General features: G+C 44.1%; 1 protein-coding gene across 2 annotated transcripts in view; it reads left to right on the forward strand.

Annotated features, from left to right (window-relative positions):
* Positions 1 to 22,835, forward strand: part of Cabcoco1 (ciliary associated calcium binding coiled-coil 1) — a 98,593-nt gene that overhangs the window by 20,761 nt on the left and 54,997 nt on the right. For both annotated transcript variants that reach the window (XM_041656283.1, XM_041656284.1), the window contains one exon: positions 4,199 to 4,271. In XM_041656283.1, the coding sequence (XP_041512217.1) occupies positions 4,199 to 4,271 (73 nt within the window). The remainder of the gene's footprint in view (positions 1 to 4,198; positions 4,272 to 22,835) is intronic.

Below are 22,835 nucleotides of genomic sequence, written 5' to 3' on the forward strand. Positions count from 1 at the left end.
TGTCTGGAGGCTCAAAATTGGCCTCAGGTATCTTCCTCAGTTGCTCCCCGCTTCCTTTATTGAGACAGACTCTCTCACTTGAGCCCAGAGCCCCTCCGATTCAGTGAATTCAGCTAGCCAAATTGTCCCGAGGAAACTCTGTCTCCACCTTCTGAGCAATGGGATCAGTGGTAGTCTACCACGCCCATGCGACATTTATATGGGTGCTGGGGACCTGAACTTTGGTCCTCAGGTATGCACACCGAGTGCTGAGCCATCTCCCAGCCTAAAATCTGCCTTAGGGTGTCTCCCACAAAGTATGTGTGAGAGGCATGCCTTTCTCCAAAGAGACAATTTTCAGACTCCACAAATCCTGGGACACCAGTGGGTGAAAGTCTGCCTCTACCTAACTACGCCTTCCTGCACAGTCTCTTCGCTCTCCCTTTTCAACTGTGTCTCCATGACTTCCCAGCATTACAAGTTAGCATCCTTCAAAACAGAGGGCTACCCAATGTCCTACACAGGTCAAGACCTACTTGGCAAAGGTCCTGGGGTTGTCTGGGAACATTATAAACAATAATGTGTTTAATACGATAAAGCTTATATACTGATTTCTGGTGTGGCTTAAGAATGGCATGGGATACAGTACTTTTTATAAGGTAACATCTAATACAATGGGATTCTTTTAGTATAAACCATGCTTCCTAGTGTGTGAGTCTCACTGAAAGCCTGACAAGTTTCCATAGCTTTTAGAGCAAGACGTGTTCCTCCAGCGGGAGGAAGAGGAGGAAATGGACAGAAATCTAACCTCCATTCCCTCCCATCTCTCCCCCCCCACCCCCCACACTCACTGCCAAAGCCTGGGGACATGAGTTCAGATTCTTAGAACCCACGAAAAGCCAGGTGTGCCTGTAAGCCCAGGACTGACTCATAGGGAGTTAGGAGGTGTTGGGAGAAGCTCTTGGCCCAGGCAGCAGTGAACAGGAAAGACCACATTCCAGAACAAGGTGAAAAAAGCAAAAGCAAAGATCAACATAGAGGTTGTCCAGCCACCTCCACCACCCACCATGTAACGCACACACCTGAACACACACACACACACACACACTCACACATGCACACACATGAACAAGCACATGAAAATCTGTGCCTTGAGGTCCTTCTGCACCTTAGGGCCTGAGATTCCTTCCCTGGACAGGGGAGGTCAACCACGCACATTTGCTCTGACTTCCTTCTTCATCCACACATGTCCACATGCTGATCTGCTCAGGCAGGACACAGCTTTGCAGCTGAGCCTGAAGCCCAGGTTTAGAATGCAAATGGGGGTCCCATAGCTAACCAGAGCATCAAAGCTTCCACGCATGCCACGATGTCCCTTTCCTGACGGCGAGGGACAAGCTCCCTCCCCTGTCTCATCTCTCCAGGCCATGTTCATCAGTGTACATCTTAACAGCTCCACATGCCCCATCTTAGATCGCCTAATAAAAAGAATATTTAAAGAGATTAGTTAAATACAGAAAATCCAGATATAATGCTGTTAAATCTCCACGTTGTGATTGTGGAGTAGCTACGCATTTAAATATAGTTATTAGACAAAGGATGAAGTCTCAGTGATTAGGAAATCTGGAACTGATAATGAAACTGTAGGAGCCTTTCTACAACTGTGCAGAATCCCACGTGAGTTCACACATAGAAACTCAGTAGCAGTGAAATTACCCAACATATTCACTTCAAACATTATTAAGTTTTAGAAAGATGAAGACAACTAAACTATGTGTGCTTCAGTTTAGCCTGGATAGTCTGTTGATCCAACCACTGAAAACCACACTTAACTTAAGAGACCAAGTTTTCAACCATGGCCCATAGCATGTCCATTCCATGACTATTACTGGAGAGGTGTGAACCAATGGCTGCTCACCCACCGAGAACAGACAGACAGACAGACCAAAGAAATAATTCTGCCCACATCTAGTTTAGTGAAATAATGAGTTTATTAGAATTACTTCCAGGAGCATGGATAAGCTGAACCATCCCTGCCGCCACAACCAGCAAGGGTGACAACTCATGAAAGCCACATCCTTCAAGCACCCCACAGAATGTGACAGGTAGATTTACCAGTGACTTGCCCCTCTCCTGTGACTGCTTCTTATTGCTTATACAAGTTTGGAGAGGGGCCTCTGAATCTTGTCATCTTCTGGGCTTCTTGAGCCCCTGGTTTCAGGGTCTCTTCAGCCATGTATTGTCAATCCTAAGTCTTGTAAAACTCTCCTTCGAGGAAGGAATGTGGCCGTTAGGAGGAAATAGTCATGCAATAATACAAAACTTAACTTGTCAATAACATTACATTTCTTCAGATATGTTCACTTTAGTCTAAGTGCTATATTTATACCTGTGGTCAGGAAGCACTGCTACCAAAGTATCTTCTCAACATGAGTACGGGTGCTAGCCCGCTGTAAGAAAATCAGCCTTATTCCCACTTTGTGCCAAACAATGTGTGACACCAGGCCAGACAGCTCGGACTGTTTTTATTCCATCTTGCTTCAAGGTCTAACCTAAGAGGTGGATAACATCATCTAAACGCTTGAGTCAGACAGAAGTCCAATGAAGGCTATAGCAACTGCATTCCCATGGTTGAACCATCAGCTGATTCTCAGATGAGACACCTATTATCTCCTTGAAGAAGCTGGAGGGTGCAGAGAGACAGAGAGGGAACTTGGCCTGTCCCTCAGGAAGTGTCCCCCTTAGGCATCTTCATCCTGGTACTGGTCCCAGTCCTGCCTCCCTACTGCATCTTTGACCATCATATCCAAGTCAAGGATGCTGTTTGCATTGCAAAAGCTCCCTCTTGGCAGCCAGAGGACAGCCCCATCACTCTACATAACGAGGGCGCAGGGGCTGGAAGACGACGATGTTCCAGAGTGGAAACGTGTTACCCTATATTCCGTGTCTAGCACAGGATGGACAAAGTGGTGCTTTTTTCTAGTTCATTTACAGGTTAGCAAGTGGATCCCAGGATAGCAGGCTGGTCCCCAAATATGGCCTTCCTTTGATTTGTATAACCCCAAATCAGCTATTGTCGGTGTGATAGTTTTGACCCCACAGTTTTCTCTAGGTCACCAATAGAAAAGAGAAGAACACTGGATTTATTTTTCTTCAGTTATTTATCAGACGTCGCTAATCTTCCTGTGTTTTTCCAGCCAGCAGATCAAAGCAATGTCAAAAGCTAAGTTAGCCTTGTGAATGTTGATGAGAAAATCAGGTATTCAGTGGCTGCAGAGAAGAAAGGAAACTTGACTGGGCCCACACAGCCACTACTCTTTAATGGATTGAGCTCCCAGGGAGGCTCCACCGCTAATGTAACTCAGAGGGGCCCAGCTGCCTGAGGATTTCTCCATTGATTTCAAATGAATTGAAACTTTGATCCATTACCGCATCCAGGAGAAGCCATTATTACAGATGCTCTGTAGCTACATTCTTGCAAATGTTAATTTCTCAGTTATATTAAAATCAATTTTCTTAAATAGCAGAAGGCACCAGAGTGAAAGAGAACCACTAAGACAATTTTTTTTTGTTCTTGCGCGTTTTGCTGTATTATGAGTCTATTAATTTTCCCAACCAGCAGGATGAGAATTAGAAAAATTCAAATATTATCACAAACAGGATATTAGAAATCAGCCCTTCGGTAACATTTTTAACTCTCAATGATACATCGCCAAGGCTGTGAACTTACTAGAAATATTGCTTTGCAAGCGCGTGACTTTGTGCTCTTGTAGCCCATGGTCCCTGACCACCTAGTTGTCAGGTGAGAAGAGAAGAGACGATCCCTTCAAACGTATGCCAGCCAGCCTTTGATGTGTGACGACACAGCCTGCAGGGAAGTCAGACGTCTCCAAAACAAATCTTATACCTTACCAAGTCATTTTTTCTGGTGTTCCTGGAGACTGATTTACTCTTGAAACATCTGGGCAATGTGTGGCCTAATGGATATAGAAACCCAGCCCAGTTCATACCTGAACTGAGTCAGGTCTCAGGCAAAACACAGCTGATGCTGAGACTGGGTAGCTGCCTGAAGTGGAAGCTTGTTTTGGAATGAAAGAGATGGATCTCTGTCCCTCTGTTTACTGTCTCTGGCTTGGCCAGTTCCCCTTTCCCTTGAGGCTATTTTCTTCAGATATTTTCTCTCCTCTCACGCTAGTTGCATGTCTGTTTTGTGTTTCAGCTTATTCCAGCACTACAGGCTCTATGAGTTTATGTTCTACTCGACTAGAGAAGAAATTGTCATAGGAACCGAGGTAAGTAACATGGGGCAGAGCGGTCGAACAAACCACTTAGCCCCTCTGAATCCGGAATGGCTCAAAGCAACTTCCGGTCATGATTGCCGATGTGTTAATATAGCCTAGTAGCAATGAAAAAAGAATAATTATGCCAGGTGAGTTTCCGATTAAGAAAATAAGCTGTCTTTGGGTGGCGGGAGCGCCATGAATTACATATTCAGGCATCTGTGGATTGTTTGACAAAGCTCCCTTGAGTAGGGTTCTCATGTCTCCGTGCAGAGAAAATCAGGAATCCCTCAGGTGGATCGGCCCAGCACAGTCTCTTCTGATTTTGCACCGTTTTCCCTCTGCTGCTTTTGAAAACCAGCATCAAACCTCACTTCTCCACATAAGCAAGATCCCACTCATGGCCTTGTGTCTCCAACAAAGGATTTGGGCTCATTCACTAAACACAGCCTCTCAGGAGTTTCCTCCTTCATTTCAACTGATCTCCTCTTGCTAAATTTTGGCTCCGGTTACACAAACATCCATCATCCTGTGGATTTCTCGGTGTTTCCTGTGGGTTCGTATAGCCAGGCGATCCAACAGGGATGTTCCCCCAGGAGAGGGTCATCTGCCTCTCTTCTCTAACATATGACAGCCTGGAGCATCATATAGTAAGGACACAGTCCTCCTGAAATCAATCCTAACCAGCCAATTAGGTGTCAGATGGAAGGTGGGAGGTTTTACAGTCCGTAATCTACGGAGAGATGAGGGAACCTCAGACAAGTCACCTGGGTGCAATTGCTGGGAATGAACCCAGAGAGGGAAACCAGCTCAATGAGATGAAGATGTTAAGGAAGCTTTTCCCATCAGTTCTCCATCCACTTCAGCAGCTGCACTGCCTACTTCGTAGAAGGACAAGGGACAGGCCAGAAAAGTGGATAGGAGATCCCACCGCCAACCCACCTTTCCTCACCTTAGGTGCCAGATGGGATGACTCTAACCGGATCTTGTCCACTTAGGATAACTTGGGTGGTGACAATACCCCAACATTAGTAGAATCAGATGTTTAGATCCATGATGAGCATGCCCAGAGTTTGTCCCCGCTCTGTTCCTCTGCAGTCCAAGGACAAGGTTAGACAACATCCGTGAGCGTGGAAAAGTAGCGCGGGTGAAGTAGATAGAGACTGACTTCTTTGTTGGCTAGTGTTTTTTTTTCCATATGATCAGAGTGGCAAGGTGTACTTCAGAGAAGGATGTGGATCTTCCAGACACTCGTGGGCTTCTAAAGGACTGATAAAAGCAGGAACTGTGTTATAGCATTTGGTGACATCTTGGTAGTTGCTCATGACTTTTGGTGCAATTACCTAGTTTTTAATTAACGGAAAAGGCAGGATTCTGGCCTACTACTGTGTGGCTGTTTGTGCTGGTCTCAAAGCTCTGGACTCAGAAGAGATAACCCCAACAATCACCATTTTGTTTCAGATGGAACAAGCTAGACCACACTGATAAACATGAGTTTCTTTCTTAACAGTAGATAGAGGACTAGAGCAAAACTCGTATGCCTCTATTCATAGACATAGCCAGATCATAAGTGAAAATAGAAAAAAAAAAGACATAGAATGCCCCAGTTTTCCACCACTGATTAAGTAGCAGACCCAGGAAATGCTGGTCAGTGGCTGTCAAACAGAAAGAGAGAAGTCGAGGAGGATAACTGGCTCCCTAATAGAATTGTCGGAGTCCATCTGAGTTGATCCTGCTGGATCTTTGCACTGCTCAGAATTCTCACTGTTCTCACACTAACTACTCATTTGCTGGCAATACAGAGGTTCGCCTGAGTGTTGGGGGTGTCATGGGAATGCAGTGAGCTTACCTGGCTGTGTGAGATTCTGTCGGATAGAAGATGAAGAATCCAAAAACATGAAAATAAAAATGCGAAAAGGAGGAAGGGTAGATAAAAATGACTCAACCCCAAGTGCACTCTGGCCGCCTTGTTGGGAGCACGTGGTCTGGTGTGGGTGTGTTTTACGTGTGTCCAACAAAGATTCATGTTGGCTGAAGCTAAGGGAATCTTAACAGGGCAGTGCCTAGGGAGAGGATCTGTCTTTGGAGGGACACCCTCAGAAGGGGTTGAGGAATGTAATCTCTCACTGATATCTTGATCCCTCCCACGTGCCCCTATCATTGCATCACTGGCTACCATGCTCCCGTGAGGACTTCTCCATAACCTCACCAAAGTCAGCAACTTGCAATTAAATTTATAGGAATATAAAATGAATTAACTCCTCTTCTTTGTAAAATTAGCCTTAAGTAGTTCATTACAGTAATGGAAAAAAAAAACAGACCCATGTGCCCTAGTTCCAATAACCAAGGAAATAAACCAGTACAAGCGGAGTTTAGTTGTGAGACCATCAGACATGTGAGCATGAGCTAGCTGTGCATTTGGTAATGACTCTATGCTAATTTGTGTAACTCATAAAAATGTCATCAGTGTTTTAAGGGTTGCGAATTCGGTTAAGTGGGAGAATTTGAGAGGGGGCAGAATTATTCTGCATTGCTCAAGTGGGCTCAAAAATGATCATTAATTACCTCAGAAGAGAACCGGGGAAAGGAGATGAGCGGGGGGGGACTTAGATCATGTACATGTGGTTTTGGAAGAAGAGGTCCGAGCTCAGTCAAATGCCCTGGCATCTCTCACGGGAAGGCCCATGACTGTGCTGATTTCTTAACATTAGATTGAGAATTATTGCTCGTTATCCTTGTTAAGAAATTTAGAGAGAAACTTAATGTATGTGTAGATTTCTAGCACATGGCATACGTTGAGTATTTAGGAAAACAGCATTTAATATCAACTGCAATAACTGTCTATAGGTTAGATTTCCACCTTATACAAAATTCTACAGTGAGTTCTGCTCAGTCAAGTTCCTTCGCCAGTGGCAGACACATGCACCAACAGCAGCCTAACCTTTCCCCTGAAAACAACTAGAAAAACAGGACAAGATACAATTTTAACTTAAGTATTTGAGATCTCCCCTACCATAGCTCAAAATCATTATGCATCATTATGGGGCTGGAGAGATGGCTCAGCAGTTGAGAGTGTATTACTTCTGCAGAGGACCCCAGCACCCAATCCGGCTGTTCACAAGTCTCTGTAACTTCAGTTCTAGAGGATGTCTGGCGCCCTCTGCTGGCCATCACAGGCACCTGGACTCACCTCACACGCACATGCTCACACACATACACATAATAAATGTATCTATGCATCTCAGAGGTAAGTCTGGCATTTGGTGATGCTTTCTGCCATAGCATCTGACTTAGAAAATAAGAGAAGGGTCTTTGGTGGACACTTGGAACAGAAAAAAAAAAGTGAGATAACCCCAAGGGCTGTGTGCCCATACCCCAAAGGATTGCCTTTGAGGAAATTTCCCTCAAAATTCCCTATGTGGACTGATTTCCACTTTAAAATTCTCTGGAGTATTGAAACCAATTCTGTACTGCCTTCCAGAAGACGGCAATGATTTCCCATAACCAGTACCTACCACATATTGAGGTCACCAAGCACAGAAAATATGAATAGTCTGCAGGTCTTTATGGATGAAGTGGTCACAATTAAATAATTATACTAAAGAAAAATATGTTCTTAAAAATTGCAGGATACTGGATTTTGGCAAAGAACGTATCTTAGAGACAGGGTCACTTCTTGGCTTAGATCTCCTGGATGGTTAGACTGGGTGACCAGCAAACCTCTGGGATCTGCACATCTACCTCAAGCACTGGAAGTGGGTGTCACTACACCCAGCTTTTTATGTTCTTCAGAGGATCAAACTCAGGACCTCCATCTTGGGCAGCAAGCCATTATCCACTGACCTGTCTATCTCCTTAGCCCCCAAAAGGTTCAGTCTTGAAGAAAATGATGTTTTTCCTCTGGTTCTCCGTGGCATTCTATTGGCAGCTCTTTGCTTAGCACAGTGTAAAGTTACTTGATTGTCTGCTGGCTCTCACAGTTCCTGTTGGGAAGCCACGTGTCCATCAACTTCCTTTTGCAACTCCGAAAGGAAGGTCTTTTCCCCCATTATTGGTTACGCCACCCTCTCCATACATATTATGGATTTATTTGGATTTGGGAATTTTCTTTTTGCTAGTTTTAAAATTATGTGTCCAGGGAATGCAGCGGTTATGAACACAGAGCTAATGAGAGAAGAAAGAAAACACTGAAACCAACCCACAGTGCTCAGCTTAAACTACAGCTATTAAAATGGGAGAATAGGTGGGAGGAAACATTTTGTCTTTAATTTTTGTCTTTCATGTGGAACAAAACACCCGAGTTTCTAAATTTTTTTGAGACAAGATATCACTCCGTAACCCAGACTAGCCTAGAACTTGAGATCCTCCTTCCTCAGACTTCAAACTCCTGTGGTTACAGACTGGTGTTTAATTTTTTTAAGAAGGTTTTTTTTTGGGGGGGGGGTGGAAATTGGTTTGTTGAAATTGAATCTCTTTCACTTTGTAGTCCTGGCAGGTTTTAAATACATTCACGGTTTTTCTGCCTCACCCTCCCAAATGTGATTAGACTTTGAGTCACCACGTCAGGCTTTCTGACTGTTTGATGAACTAAATCAAATTTTTTAAGTCACTTGGAGAAAAAGAAAACACTTGGAAATTACCAATGGTGATCAAAATACTTGCAAATAGTTCATATAATAAAACATGTAAAAGAAAGTCAGACAAAAGAAATATGGGGAAAAATGCAGAGCTTGTAGCAGCTAAATTTGGTCAAATTTGGGGCTGCAGGGATGGCTTACTGCTCTTGCAGAGTACCTGGGTTCGATTCCCGGTGCCCACATGGAGGTTTACAACCATTATTACAACTCCAGAGTCTCCAACAACCTTCCCTGGTCTCTGCCGGCACAGACATGTACTTGGAGCAGAGACACAGGCAGACCCAAAACATAAAATTAAAATTTACTTTTAGCTGGGTGTTGGCAGTGCATGTCTTTAATCCCATCACTCGGGAGGCAGAGGCAGGTGGATCTCCATGAGTTCAAGGCTAGCCTGGTTTATGGAGTGAGTTCCAGGACAGCTAGGGCAGTTACATAGAGAAACCCTATCTCAATACACACACACACACACACACACACACACACACACACACACACATATATATTTCCAAATCAAAAGGGAAATGGTTAAATAAAAAAATAAAATGCCACAGAAAGCTACAACATCTTTAGAAGGAGTACCTTTAGCTAGGCCCGGGATGTGATTGACCCTAGAAGGAAGATGTGAATTTGGGAGTGAAGAGCAAAATGGACAGTACCCAGGACTTATTTTGAAGGCAGGCAGACGTGAAGATGTGCAGCCATGTATGCGACAGTAAAAGGACAGAAAGACCTCATGGTAAACGTTGCTATGGCTTGCCTCCAGGTAGCAGGGCGTAAGCGGGAATTGGCTGGGAAGGAGAAAGGGGCATTTTGCCCTGTCTGTTCCAGATTGATGCTGGTACTTCACCATGTGACTCACCTTTGCGTACCACTTGTACTAGAAGAAAATAATTCCGAGCTGATTTCTGAGAAGGCACAGTTTGTAAATTAAGAGCAGGTGTACGTTCAATCGCCATCAGCATCTTGGCAGATAGACAGCCGGTCAGAGAGACGTTACCCGGAGTTTTACAAGAAAAAAGCTAAACGGAGAAATGATTGGTGCATTCTCAGCCCATAAATTTAAATGCTTTACAACCGTTCTGCCATATTTAACTTTCAACTACAAACCCGGTCTGGCTGAGGAGTCACTTACAGAGTGAAAAGCTGGCATTCTACTGTAACGTCCCAAATTTTCTCCCACAAAAATAAAATCGGCTTCCTGAATCGGCTGTGTGTCACGTCTTAAAATATTGATGCAGTTCAAGTCCAGCGGAGTGATGACGCAGCAGATCTCGAACCATGGGGCACTCTCAAAGGTCGTCATGCATGTGCGCATGTGCACACGTGTGCTTAAACACACAATAATACATGTACACATGCGCATTGGGGAGACGAGAAACTTCACAAGATTTAGTACGTTTCAATAATTCCCCCGACTTCTGAACTGAGATGGCATGGACAGTTGGAGGGCTAACTCCAGGAACCAGCAGGCTCACTCCTCGGCAGGGGATGCTCAGACACTCGGATGCTACCCCGGGCCCCTGGTGTAGCTCCGTGGTAACTGTAGTTCACGCTGTGTGTGGCTCCAGTACAGGCAATAGCACATCCCGTGGAGCCGCTGGCAGAAACCCTGCTTTTCCGAGCGGTGCGGTGCCCAGATATGACTATTATCCACGTGATAGATGTACAGAGATATTTAAAGAGAATCATAAATACACCTAAGTGTCTACCTTGCCTGGAGTTATACTTTGGCAGACTTTCAAATCCCAAAATAATACCACTTAAGGTCAGCAAATACAGGAATTCAGAGCTCTTCCAGCCAGCGGATGTCAATGGGATATAATTTCATGTTCTGAACACATACTCTTCAGCACCAACAAAATCAAGGAAACATTTTTCTCTCTTATTTCAAACACCCAGATTATGGGTGTTAATGATATTGTAATTTGAGGGGAAAAAAGACAGAAACATAAATTTTCTTTTATTTCTGTAAAGTATAAAGTTCAATAAACAAAACAGGAAACTTATGTAACAATCATTGTATCCGCTGTCTTAAGGAAAAGAGAGCGGTATAAACAGTACTCTAGTCTGGACAGATTTGGGAAGGCAAGAGGCAATTGAAGGGTAGCTACAAATGTCTTTTTTTCTTCTTCTTCTTGAAATGAAATTCACCTATTAATAATTCACAATACCTTGTAAATCCAGCTCCAGGGGATCCAACGCTCCCTTCTGGCCACTTCTGGCACCTACAGTCACATACACAGACCCTCACACAGACACATAAATATATACACAGCTAGAACTGAAATAAATATTTTAAAATAATATCTGAACTAACACAAATGATGTTTTTAATCTTGGACAAGATTTCTGTCTTGAATTAGCCCATTAGCAAGCCGCTGGGAGAGAATATTGCACAGTGTGTAATTTGCCGTTTGACCCAGCTGAATGGGGTGTGCTGAGAAAAATCTATCAGAAATTGTTTTGTTGAAATAACTTTATCTGCTCTGCCTGGCGTGTGTGACAAAGTGACTGGCGAATCCATCACTTAAAGAAAGTGGTCGATGCTCCAGCCTACAATTCATCAAGCTTCAGTCTCGCCCTTTTCCCTCCAAGCTCTGAAAAATAATCATCCTCCCTTAAATATCAATCTTTTCAGAGAAATTTGGGGGAATTTGTCTCTAGCCAAACAATTGATAAATGGCAGGTGCATAATTTTAAAGATGGTTTCCATAGCGGCTCACCTGGCACTTCAGCTTCTGAGCCTGTCACTCAAGAGTTTCTGCCCTCCTGGACCACTGTAGCATCCATCTCAGCCACTCTGTGACCTGGCCTTTGAATAAGGCTGGGCTTCTGGTAATTGCATTTTCCTGCTCTCTTTTGCCTGGATGTAGAAAGCCTCACTTACTGTCCAACATTTCTTTGCCAGTCCAAAGTGATTATTCCTGCACTGTGCAACTTTGAGAGATGTTTTTATTGAAGGAAGGAGAGAGGGTGGGAGGGGAGGAGAGAGGGAGGATGGAAGGGAGTGAGGGAAGACAGACAAGGAAGTTTTCCAATGCTATGTTTCTTTCTTCAGCATCCGCTCCCTTGCTGGAGATCAGCATCCCCGTGTTATGCCTTAGATGCTGACTTAAATTCTAGCTCTCCACCACAAGGCTAATTATAGACCACTGAGTGGCCAGAGCATCAGGCATTATTACTTCTCTTGGTTTGCCCCATGCAGGCACTCACTACATTCAACCTGTGCTCAAAATTGGACCAAATTAAATGATGGAAAATAATGGCAGCAGTCTTTCATTGCCTGATTGAAAAACACCACATTTGCGAAATCCACTTTTGTTTATCCAGAGAAAAACCTAAGTCAGTCTTTAAATTATAAATGATCATGCACTAGGTCCTTTACCAAGAGCTTAGAAGCCATTCTTAAAAGAAAGTGGTTCTAGTATTCATGTTTGATTATGAAAAAATTTTTTATATGGAACACCTTGTGAAATGTTGAAATACAGCTCATTGTAAGTCAAGACACTCAGATCCCAAATGTCTTTGCCTATATCAGAATCTTATGTCGGGGGGTAGGAGGTTACTCTAGACCAATTTGAAAATCAAACCTCTAAAACAAAATCTGTGATGTAAATACGTGACAGAAAGAGAATAGTACTCTTGATAGTCTCCATAATTCCATTTTGAAAATTAGTACAAAAGACTTGTGCTGAAGGAACCATCAAAAGCATTTCTGTGGGGCTGTAGAGGTGGCCCTGAAGTTGAGCACCTCTGCCGTTCTTGTAGAGGACCTGAGTTTGGCTCACAGCATCCATGTCAGGCAGCTCACCCACCTGCAATTCCAGCTTCAGAGTATCTGATGACCTCTGACCTCCACAGGCACCTGCATGCATGCACACAAACTCTAAAGCGGACATATGCACATACCCACAATTAAAAATATGATAATCTCTTAAAAGCCATTTGCATAAGAATAGACATAAATGGCCAATAAACTCATGCAAAGATTTTTACCATTTTTGGTTCTCAAGGAAAGGCAAACTAAAAGCCCTGTGTGGTGGCTGTGGTGTTATGAGCATGTAGGATTGTCACAGTTTTGAAGCAGGCCTGGTCAACATAGTGAGTTCTTGATGAGCTATCTGAGACCCTATCTCAAATCTCCCATCCCAGAAAAAGAAAGAAATGCCAATTGAAACCCCGACATTCTGAAAGGTTCCAACCGCAGCACCCTGCCTTGGGAGAACATGAGGACAAGCACGTCCCTTCTGGAGTGGCAGGAAGAGAAATACTGCAGCGTTCCGGTGACAACTGGGCAACTTTGAAACACGGTCGCTCTTCATGCATGTCTATACTTCCTCAAGTTTATTTCAAGTAGATAGTAAGACAAGGAGCAGAAATATGAGTGTGTGTAGTTGCCTGCAATATGGAAAAAGGTGACATAAATTGTGACATACTTAAATGCCTTTCATTAGAAAGGCAAAGCTCAAAGTATGTGTGTATCTGTGTATGTGTGTCTGTGTCTTTGTGTGTGTCTCTCTGTGTGTGTGTGCATTCACATACTCAGGATGGGAAGGTCTGTGTGTGGATATCTGCACCTGTGTGCAGGTGCCAATGGAGGCAAGAAGAGGGTGTTGGATGCTCTGGATCTGGAGTTATAGGCAGTTAGAAGCTGTCCCTCGTGGGTGCTTTAAACCAAATTCAGATACTCTAGAAGAACAATTATTCTGAAATACGGCGCCATCTCTCCAGCACCCATCTTGCACCTCCTGTTTCTTCTCCGTGTCCTCTGGCATCTCTCCTGTGCCTAGACTCATCTCTTCCTCTCTCTGCCAAGAAGTTCCACCTAGCCTCTTCCTGCCTAGCTATTGGCCATTCAGCTCTTTGTTAAACCAGTCAGAAGGTGCCTTTACAAAGACACATCTTCACAGTGTACAAAAAGATTATTCCACAGCAAGTCAGACCCTTGGGGTATCATCTACTGCTTTTACCATGTTCTCCCCCTTACTTCCTGAATCTTCCCATGAGTTCTAAGTTCTCAAATCCCAGGAAGGGTTTCCGAGTATGGATCTAACTTGTACTCTTTTTTTTTCCTTCTGGTCCCTAAGCCTTATGAAATTAACACCTTCATTTCATCCTATCCGTTTATCATATTCACTTGCCAAACCCCAGGCTAACGTAAAGGATGCTAATTGTATCTCCCTTTCTTGTTCCAATTACTCCTTTATATAAGCAGGATCCTGCTTTACACAAATAAATCCCTTTTGTCCACCATCTTGGCTTCAAATGCATTTCTAACTATACACAACAAAGGCCATCAACGTCTACTGCTGCTAGCTTGACCCTCTCAACCCTTGGGCACTAATCTCCAAGACTGTGAAATTTTCTCTAAACCTTTAACTGTGTTCAGGGCATCTCTGTGTTAGTGGTGTGGACCCTGCTCATCAAGCAAGGATGCTACCTTATGCCACATAGACGAAGACTGTCATCTTGGAGTTCCTCTTACAGACACTCCTCAGCCTTAGTTGTAGGCTTCACCATCCATAGCAAGAACTGTACAACCCCTGCCGTAGCACAAAGGGACACTAACATTCACCACACAAGAAAGAACACTTCCCGGTATTTCCTCGACGGATGCTCACCCCCCAGGCTTCCCGGTTTTAGTTACATACTTTGCTGTCCATAGCCAGAACCATGTACTCATTTATCCCACGTAGCTATAGGCCAGCCAGCTTGTTTATTAAACCAATCACAATGACATGTATTCACACAGTAGAAAGGATGTGCAGAGCAGTGGCTATAAGATCTGGAAAACAAAATTCTAGCCACAGGGATTTGCTGTCTAAAATATTATCTAACCAATATATGGCAGGCTGTAGAGGAATGGATGCAATTTGGAAAAAGCCGACATGTTTCTGTTCTGTGATCAAATGCCCACAGAATCCATCAGTAATCCCAAATTCGGTTTCCAGGTAGAGCAGATTTTTCAGCGTTGCCTGAGGTGTCCGGACATGCCCAAGGTAGACTGCATGGCACTGAGCAGCCCAGGTGCTTAAAGGAGCATTTCAAAATGCTAAAGGGAAAGCAACCAGGATTTGCTATGAGCCAGAAGCCTCTGAGGCTCTCAGTCAATGTAGCAACTACCTTCAAATCTGAAGGGCTGGTAACTTAAAAAAGGGACCAGTTTGGTCTGCAGAACTCCCAAGGACAGACCAAAACCAGGATCATCTAGGGGGACGATTTGGACTAAATAAATGCTATCTCTTTGTAAATAATAAAACTATCCCAAACTGGAGGGACAAGACAGGGACGACCTGAGTGCAGGCATTCCTCCCTCTTAATAGTACTGCCTCTTGGCACAGGGCCTCACCCCCAGAAGGCCTGGTCAGGTGATAATCGATCACCTATTGACAAGCTCTGAAGCTTCACAATGTTTTTCTTGGTGCAATATTCTGTAAAAAAAAAAAAAAAAAGTCTTCAAGGACTTGGCTGGCAATTGAGTTAGTTAAGTTATCTAGAAATATAGGATTAGACATTCTGTAGGATGGTCTTTCCTATATGCTGTGAATATGTGCTCTCAATGGTTAGTAAATAAAGATGCTTTGGCCTATGGCAAGGCAATATAGAGCCAGGCTGGAAATACAAGCAGGGATACAGAAGAAGGGCAGAGTCTGAGAGACACTAACCAGCCAGTTATCCAAGAAGAAAGATGCCAATAAACCAGTAACACCATGAGTCACTTGGCAATGTATAGATTAATAGAAACAGGTTAATTTAAATGTAAGAGCTAGCTAGTAATAAGCTTGAGTCATCGGCCAAGCATGTGTAAGTAATATTAAGCCTCTGTGATTATTTGGAAACTGGCAGACAAGGGAGAAACCTCCAATTACACATACAAAAATGGGATTATCTACGAGTATGAGATTTTTCTAGACAGTTTAAGCGATATGTATCTTTCACATTATTTTTTAAATGGATATTAAAAAACATGTCTCCCACAAGGGTCCAGATGGCCTTGATCCAGGTTTCCTTCTGCACTCCTGCCCTCAGGAGGCAGAGCCCACACTCCTGCCTTGAAAGTGTATGCCTGGCTTCTAGTGAGCACAGTGGGAGAAGGGATATTGTCTTAGTTAAGTTTCTATTGCTATGAAAAGACACCATGACCACAGCAGCTCTTATAAAGGAAACATTTCATCGAGGGGGCTTGCACCATGACCATTACACCATTATCAACATGACCGGAGACAAGGCAGCATGCCAGCAGACGTGGTGCTGGAGGAATAGCTGAGAGTCCTGCATCTTTCAAACAACAGGAAGCCAACTGAGACACTGGGTGGTATCCTGAGCATAGGAAACCTCAAAGCCTGCTCCCAGAGTGATGCACTTCTTCCAACAAGACCAACGCCACACTTCCTAATAGTGCCATTCCCTGTGAGAGTGTGGGAGCCAGTTCCCTTCAAACCACTACAGATGAGGTGCCTCTTCCAAAATTGTCTACAAAGAAACCACTACTTCCTGAGTGTTCTCCCTTTGCCCCCACTCATTCATTCATGTATATTAATTGTGAAAGTTACAGGTTTTATCATGACATCTTTATGCATAAAAATGTAATTTTATCATATTCACCCTCAGCCTTCCTTTATGCTGGTCCTCTTCATTTCCTCAAATAGTGGCCTTATACTTTCACGTCTTCTTTTAGAATCTGAATTACCCGTCTAAGTGAAAACATGCAACAGATTGTTTCTCTGAGCCTGGCTTTTCCCTCTTAACTTGACGGTCTCTGGACCCAGGCCCTCTCTTAGAAAATGGGGGATTTCATTCTTTGCAATGGCTGAACAGGACTCCAAGGTCTTGTCATGTGACAAGACTTTCCCTGGGGACACAATGCCCATCTCTACTCACCACAGACAGGAAGCCCATGGCAGACCAAAAGATAGATGCCACCAGAGTCCAGCTTGGTGAGCCAATGAGTTTTAATGAGGTTACTCACAGGAATATGGGTGAGGAGTTCCTTATAAGACTAGAAACAACTCAAGGACAGCTGTATCCCCAAAGCCTACTCCAGCATGTGTGACAGCTCACCAAAGCTGGGAGCCTGGAACACACTGAAAGACCAGTTGGTTAGGGAGTGTTATTTCCATGAGGCTCAGTTGATCTACATTTTCCAGGCAACTGGGCTTGTTTCTGTGTCTTCAAAGCAGCTGGTCTAGACTCAGGGCTTCTTCACAGCTTGGTGTGTCTGAAAGTGATCCTTGGCCATCTTTATTGCATATCCTGAGACAGAGAGGCCTAGTGAATCAAGTCAGTTTTAGGGACTTCCTGTAGCTGTTTTGAGTTGTTTGCTCTCTGTCTTAACGATCTTTCTTGGGAGATGAAAAGTTTGCATCTTAGAGGAGGCCATTACACAACATGTGTGCATGGTGACTTTCTCGGCATCTGTGCACTGGTGCCTATCTTGTGACGTGGGGACCCTTAGGAGCCTCTGCCAAGGTTCCATGTCACCCCACAGTGTCATGTGCGTGGGCTTGGAAGTGACCTCTCCTGGCTGAGGCTCTTGAGGGCTGTAGGTCTTGTGGATCACTTGATCACACCTTTTCAGAGACTTTGAGGCAATGCCACCAGGGAGGCCCATCCTGGGTGCCTGTGCCACAGGACTCCAAGTCTCTAAATGTCTATTTAAACGGGCAGATTTGGGGTCGCTTGTTACAAACTCCCAGATAACATATGTCTGCTCCCTTCACGATGTGTGTGAAGTACCGACCCCCAAATGCTCAGTCTCAAGTTTCTATCTCTACCTGTCTAGTCCTGTCCAGCCTGCCTTGGATGCTCTGCTGCCCATCACTCTTCAAACTGCCTCTAGAATTGTAGCTCAGCTCCTCAGTACAACACCACTGCACATAACGGATGCTCGGTAAACATCTATGCACAACTTGACCACCATTTTCTTTTGCCGTGTGTGAAGAAACGTATCCCCTGAGAGATGTCTTAATGACTCACTCACACTAAAGTCCAAAGAGATGTACCAAAGTGTTCAGAGCTAACCTTTCAATAAACAAGGCTCTATCTATCTAGCCTGACAGACAAAGCATCTGCCCCTCACATCTGAGCATGTTAGATACCAACTTACTCAACTTTTTTTTTTTTTTTTTTTTTGGTGGATTTTTCGAGACAGGGTTTCTTCCTAGCTTTTTTGGTTCCTGTCCTGGAACTAGCTCTTGTAGACCAGGCTGGCTCGAACTCACAGAGATCTGCCTGCCTCTGCCTTCCCAGTGCTGGGATTAAAGGCGTGCGCCACCACCGCCCGGCACTCAAGGCTTTTTTGATTCTGCCATGGGAGCAGGCACACATCTCGGTTCCCACAGAGTCAGAGCTGTGGTGCACTGACAGCGAAGCAAAGACTTTGAGGCACCAGAAAGTCTCAGGTTGACCTACACAAGCATTTCCAAGGCTGCGTGCTGTACACAATCCTCTGCTTTGTGGTTGTCACATTTGCTGAGCAGCTGTGTAGACCTACCATCCTTCTAAGTGCCTTGGGGCTTAGAGTCTGTGCTCATCAGTTTCCTGTACAGACCACACTTCTCTTACGAGTCTCCGGTGTCGGCTCGTACAACAACCCTGGTGGCTTATCATGAGAACAGTAGCAGCAGGAGTGGCCAGCCGTAAGAACATAAACCCATGAGAACGTCATTCACAAAGCAAAGATCCGGGCTAGTAGAACAAGCTGGAGCTGAAAGGTTTCTGGTCTAGGATCCGTGGATGGAGGGATCTACTCTGAACGCTGTACTCCTGAGCAGAGATCACAACATAAAGTACAAACACTGGGCAAAAAATGCAAGGGAAGTCAAGTTAGCTAAGCATTTCTGCTATGCCTGCTTCCACGCACCCTTCCCCACAGCCACAGGAGGCAGGCGCCACTTTCAAGATTACGGAACTCAGGGAGATGGCTGCATGCTGACCACTCTGGGACAGTGATGACGTCATTCCGAAATGAAGGATTGTGGCACCCACTTGTAGGGTTGAGTCGTATATGACGTGTTGATAACCCTCAAAGGTTTGAACAGTTAAAACACAAAATAGAACCCAGTTTAACTTTATTACCTTCCCAACATACACTCCTTAAAAATTAAGTATGGCATAAATAACATCGTAACAAAGTTATTTTAAATATTCATCATTTTTACAACCCTTTCAACTTCTTCGTGCTTTCTAGCCAAGAGCCTTCTGATGGTCTCGTTCACACAGTAAATAATGCTAATCTATTACGTGTGCTCCCCTTAACACACAGTGTGCGAAAATGGACACAGCCAAAGCGGAGGAGAGAAAGGGGAACGTGGTTCATTAGTCCCTGCTAAGTAATGAATATATTTGAAATAATATGATCATTAAGTGCAAATTAGCACAACTGCTAGAAATGCAAATTTTTTCAAAAGTTGAACGTTTCCTTCAGATAAACTCTTTGGCTAAAGTTCTGAATATTTAATTGTTCTGTTTTCACAAAACAAAGACAGACCAGCAAGTCAACATAATGAGCTGTCTAGATAAAAAAAAAAAATGTATAACACAATGTGGCTGGTATCTTCTGTTTATTCTTCTAGACTCATCCCCTCTCCTACCTTGCCCTGCTCCCTCGTTCCACTCTACAGGAACCCTTATTAAGTAGGCTCCCTCCTCCTCAGGTCTCTAGCTGGGTCACTGGGGACACGAACCAGAAAAGTGAGAGAAAAGTGGTTTTCCTCCCGGCTGCCTGGCTGCTGGGTCATGCTGGCTTTGGAGAATCCTCCACCGGTGACAGCAATCTCTACCCTGACCTCTTCTTGCTGGATAATTGAAACTGGTCCATCCCTGACTCTGTCAAGGCCAGGAATGTGGACTGTAACATTGGTTACCACTATTTTCCCAGCCAGCCACCCTTTTGCAAATGGCCCCTTTACTCAGTCTGCCTCAACACAGTTTTTCACTGTGTTAGGGTTTTGTTGGTTTGTTTGTTGCTTTTTTGTCTTTCTTAGAAATTTGGCTGTGATAAATGATACCAAGAGAGATGTTCAGAAATTGGCCTTCAAAACCTTCAAAGTAGAATCTTGAGCTGAGATCTATATCTGGATATTTGTGTGTGTGTGTGTGTGTGTGTGTGTGTGTGTGTGTGTGTGTGTCCCATATAACACCATCACTTGCCACCATGGCGTCTTGACCCTCGCAGGTCACTATGGTCCTGGCTGTGCACAATAAACCACTGCTTGAGCGTGAGATGCTTAGAACCTCATTCGCCATGGAGACCATGTTGAGGGCAGCTGTCTTCACTCACCAGTCCGTTGACACAGTTGTATTCGCCTAATCCTTAAATGAAATGTAATACTCTTAAAGAGAAGGAGATACTGGGATGGAATACTTCTCTGTGTGTGTGTGGGGGGGGGGCGTTCATGTGCCAATACATACACACACAAGAGGTCAACAGCTAATGTCATTCCTCAGGTACTGTCCTCAGAGTCTCTACTGAGTGTTTCTCACTAGGTTGGAACTTGCTGATTAGGCTAGCCAGAGGTCCACCTGTCTGCACCTCTCCCTGCCACGATTTCAAACACTTGCCCTATTGCTTAGCTTTTTCTGCGGATTTAGGAGACCAAACTCAGATCACCATGCACACGTGGCAAGCCCTTTATCAACTTATCTCTCTTACCAACTTACAATAAGATAGTTTTAAAGGAAGTTTCCAGTAAACCCGACACCAGTCCTAGGGAATTGTACCCGATAGTGTGAACATCAAGGCAGGCATAGTCAGTAAATCAGGCAAAAGGCACACAGAGCTGGTGGGAAAGCTTGGGTCAAAGGTCAGCACTCCTCACACATCCTCGGGGACAACGTTCTTAGCCTCGAAAATTCCTCTCTGTCATCAACAAAGCGAGAGGAATATTTTCCGTCCCCCATGGGAAACAAGACTGGGGCCTAGGCGGGAAAAGTGGCTCAGTGAACCCAGCAAGTTAATCTTGCTCCTGCAGCACCTGGAACCCAGAATGGCAGATTATGTTACAGACCTGGGCGTGTGGAGAGTTAATCTCCGCAATAGCATTAACAGTCCCCACCCCCAGCCCAGCACCTTACTATGTGAGCTGAATGGATGGATGCCTGTGTTTGAGGAGGCTGCGTGAGAATGGTCGCTTTGTCAGCTTCTCTTCATCCACCTGAACTTAATCACCTCCTCACAGGTCGTCTTTACAGTCAGGGAAACACTGATGAGCTCTCTTTGGGGTGAGCCCTACATCTTGGTCAGTTTGTGCTGCTGTGATGAAAATAACATCAGTTGGTGGCTCAGAAACAGCAGAGATATTTCCTACACTCACGGAGGCTGGGAAGTCCAAGATCAAAGAAATAGCCAATGTGGTGTCTTGAGATGCTCACTCTGACCTTCATAGGTGGTACCTCCCTCCTGGATCTTCACAGGGAAGAACAAAGCTTCCTTTAAGAAGGCACTAATCTATCTGGGGAAGGGTTCTGCCTTCAGGACTCGTTCACCTGGAAATGACCCATCCCAATAATGCATACACGTACTTCAAAATACATGTTTTGGGGGAAGGACACATTGAGACCATAGCGAAGTCCTGTTCTGGAAGGAGTGTTACTAGAAATAAATTACATAACAATTAAAATATGTAGAAATACAGAGCATGCCATAAATTTTGTTTCCCTTCCTCTTGTCTCTTTAGTATTTCAAATGCCGAATGCTTTGCAGGCTCTGAGATAAACATTTGTGATGTGCCGCTGGATGAAGCTCTCATTTTGAGAGCCCACACGCTAGTCATTCCTTTTATGAAACTCTTAAATATCAGATTACTGCCCGTGGGGTTGCAAAATATTTCTATGCCTTTTATGGTTAAAATGCTCCAAGAATTTGGACCCGATCCCACTTGTGAAAGTTACTGCAATAAATCCAAAATGAACAGACACGGAAAACAGCTCACATTCAGCAGTTAAAACTTTGAAGAGGCGAGATCCACAGTTAATTCCACCCCTTGCGTTTCTGCAAATCGTATGAGACAGTTTAAAGCATTTACCCCAAAGAGGCTCACCTAATCATCCCTAATGGGAGACATCAACTCATGTCACCCAAGGATTATTCTTAAAAATGCACATATTGTCTGACTTTACTTGGAATAAACAAAAAGCTTAAATTAGATTATTGCTTAGACATAGAGCCATTAAACTAATATGAGGCCAGACATTTGGAATTAAGTCCATTTAAGAGAGTCACCTTGCATTAAATCATGGCTACAATATTTGCATTGTATTTAAGCTTTATGCCCAGGCCATGGAAACTCAGTAAAAAAAAAAAAAATCACAGTAGGTGCACACAGTAGGTACACAGTGCTCTTATACAAATTCCGAAAACCAGAGCCTTCAAAGGAATCTATTTTATATACAACGGTCAACATGAATACCATTAAAGACAAAACACCTGAAGGTTTGTTTCAGAGGTCAGTAAAAACTCTAGTTTTTACTAGTGCCCTGCCTTTTCCCTTTCAAACGGAAGCAAAATGTCCAGGAGTTCACATCTCAAGGGCAGGTCAGTGACACCCCTCCTTCATGGCTTTACCCTGGGACTCCAGCACTACATTAGGACCTGACGTGTAGCAATTTAAGCTGATGGGGGGGACACTTTATTTATAGATTTCTGTGTGTTCAGCAGCTTTGCAAAAACCCACATTTTTTCAGATGAAAGGAAATATTTGCACAACAACAACAAAAGCTCTCTTTATTGTTCAAAAATGAGGCCGTAAGTTCAGCAGGGGTGGGCATGCATGCGTCACAGTCTGTGAGACTTGATGAGCACCCTATGGGTTAGAGTCAGGTTTCTGCACCCCAAACAGAGGCGGAGAGGTTTAAGGACATCATTTTCTTATTTGCCAAAAATGAGAAGAAATTTTCCCGGTGGCTATTTTTCCACCGAGCTCCTTGTGGGTGGTTGTTG

Source organism: Microtus oregoni, unplaced genomic scaffold, assembly GCF_018167655.1.
Source record: "Microtus oregoni isolate MIOR12 unplaced genomic scaffold, Mior012 000007F_ref0000211, whole genome shotgun sequence".
NCBI lineage: Eukaryota > Metazoa > Chordata > Mammalia > Rodentia > Cricetidae > Microtus > Microtus oregoni.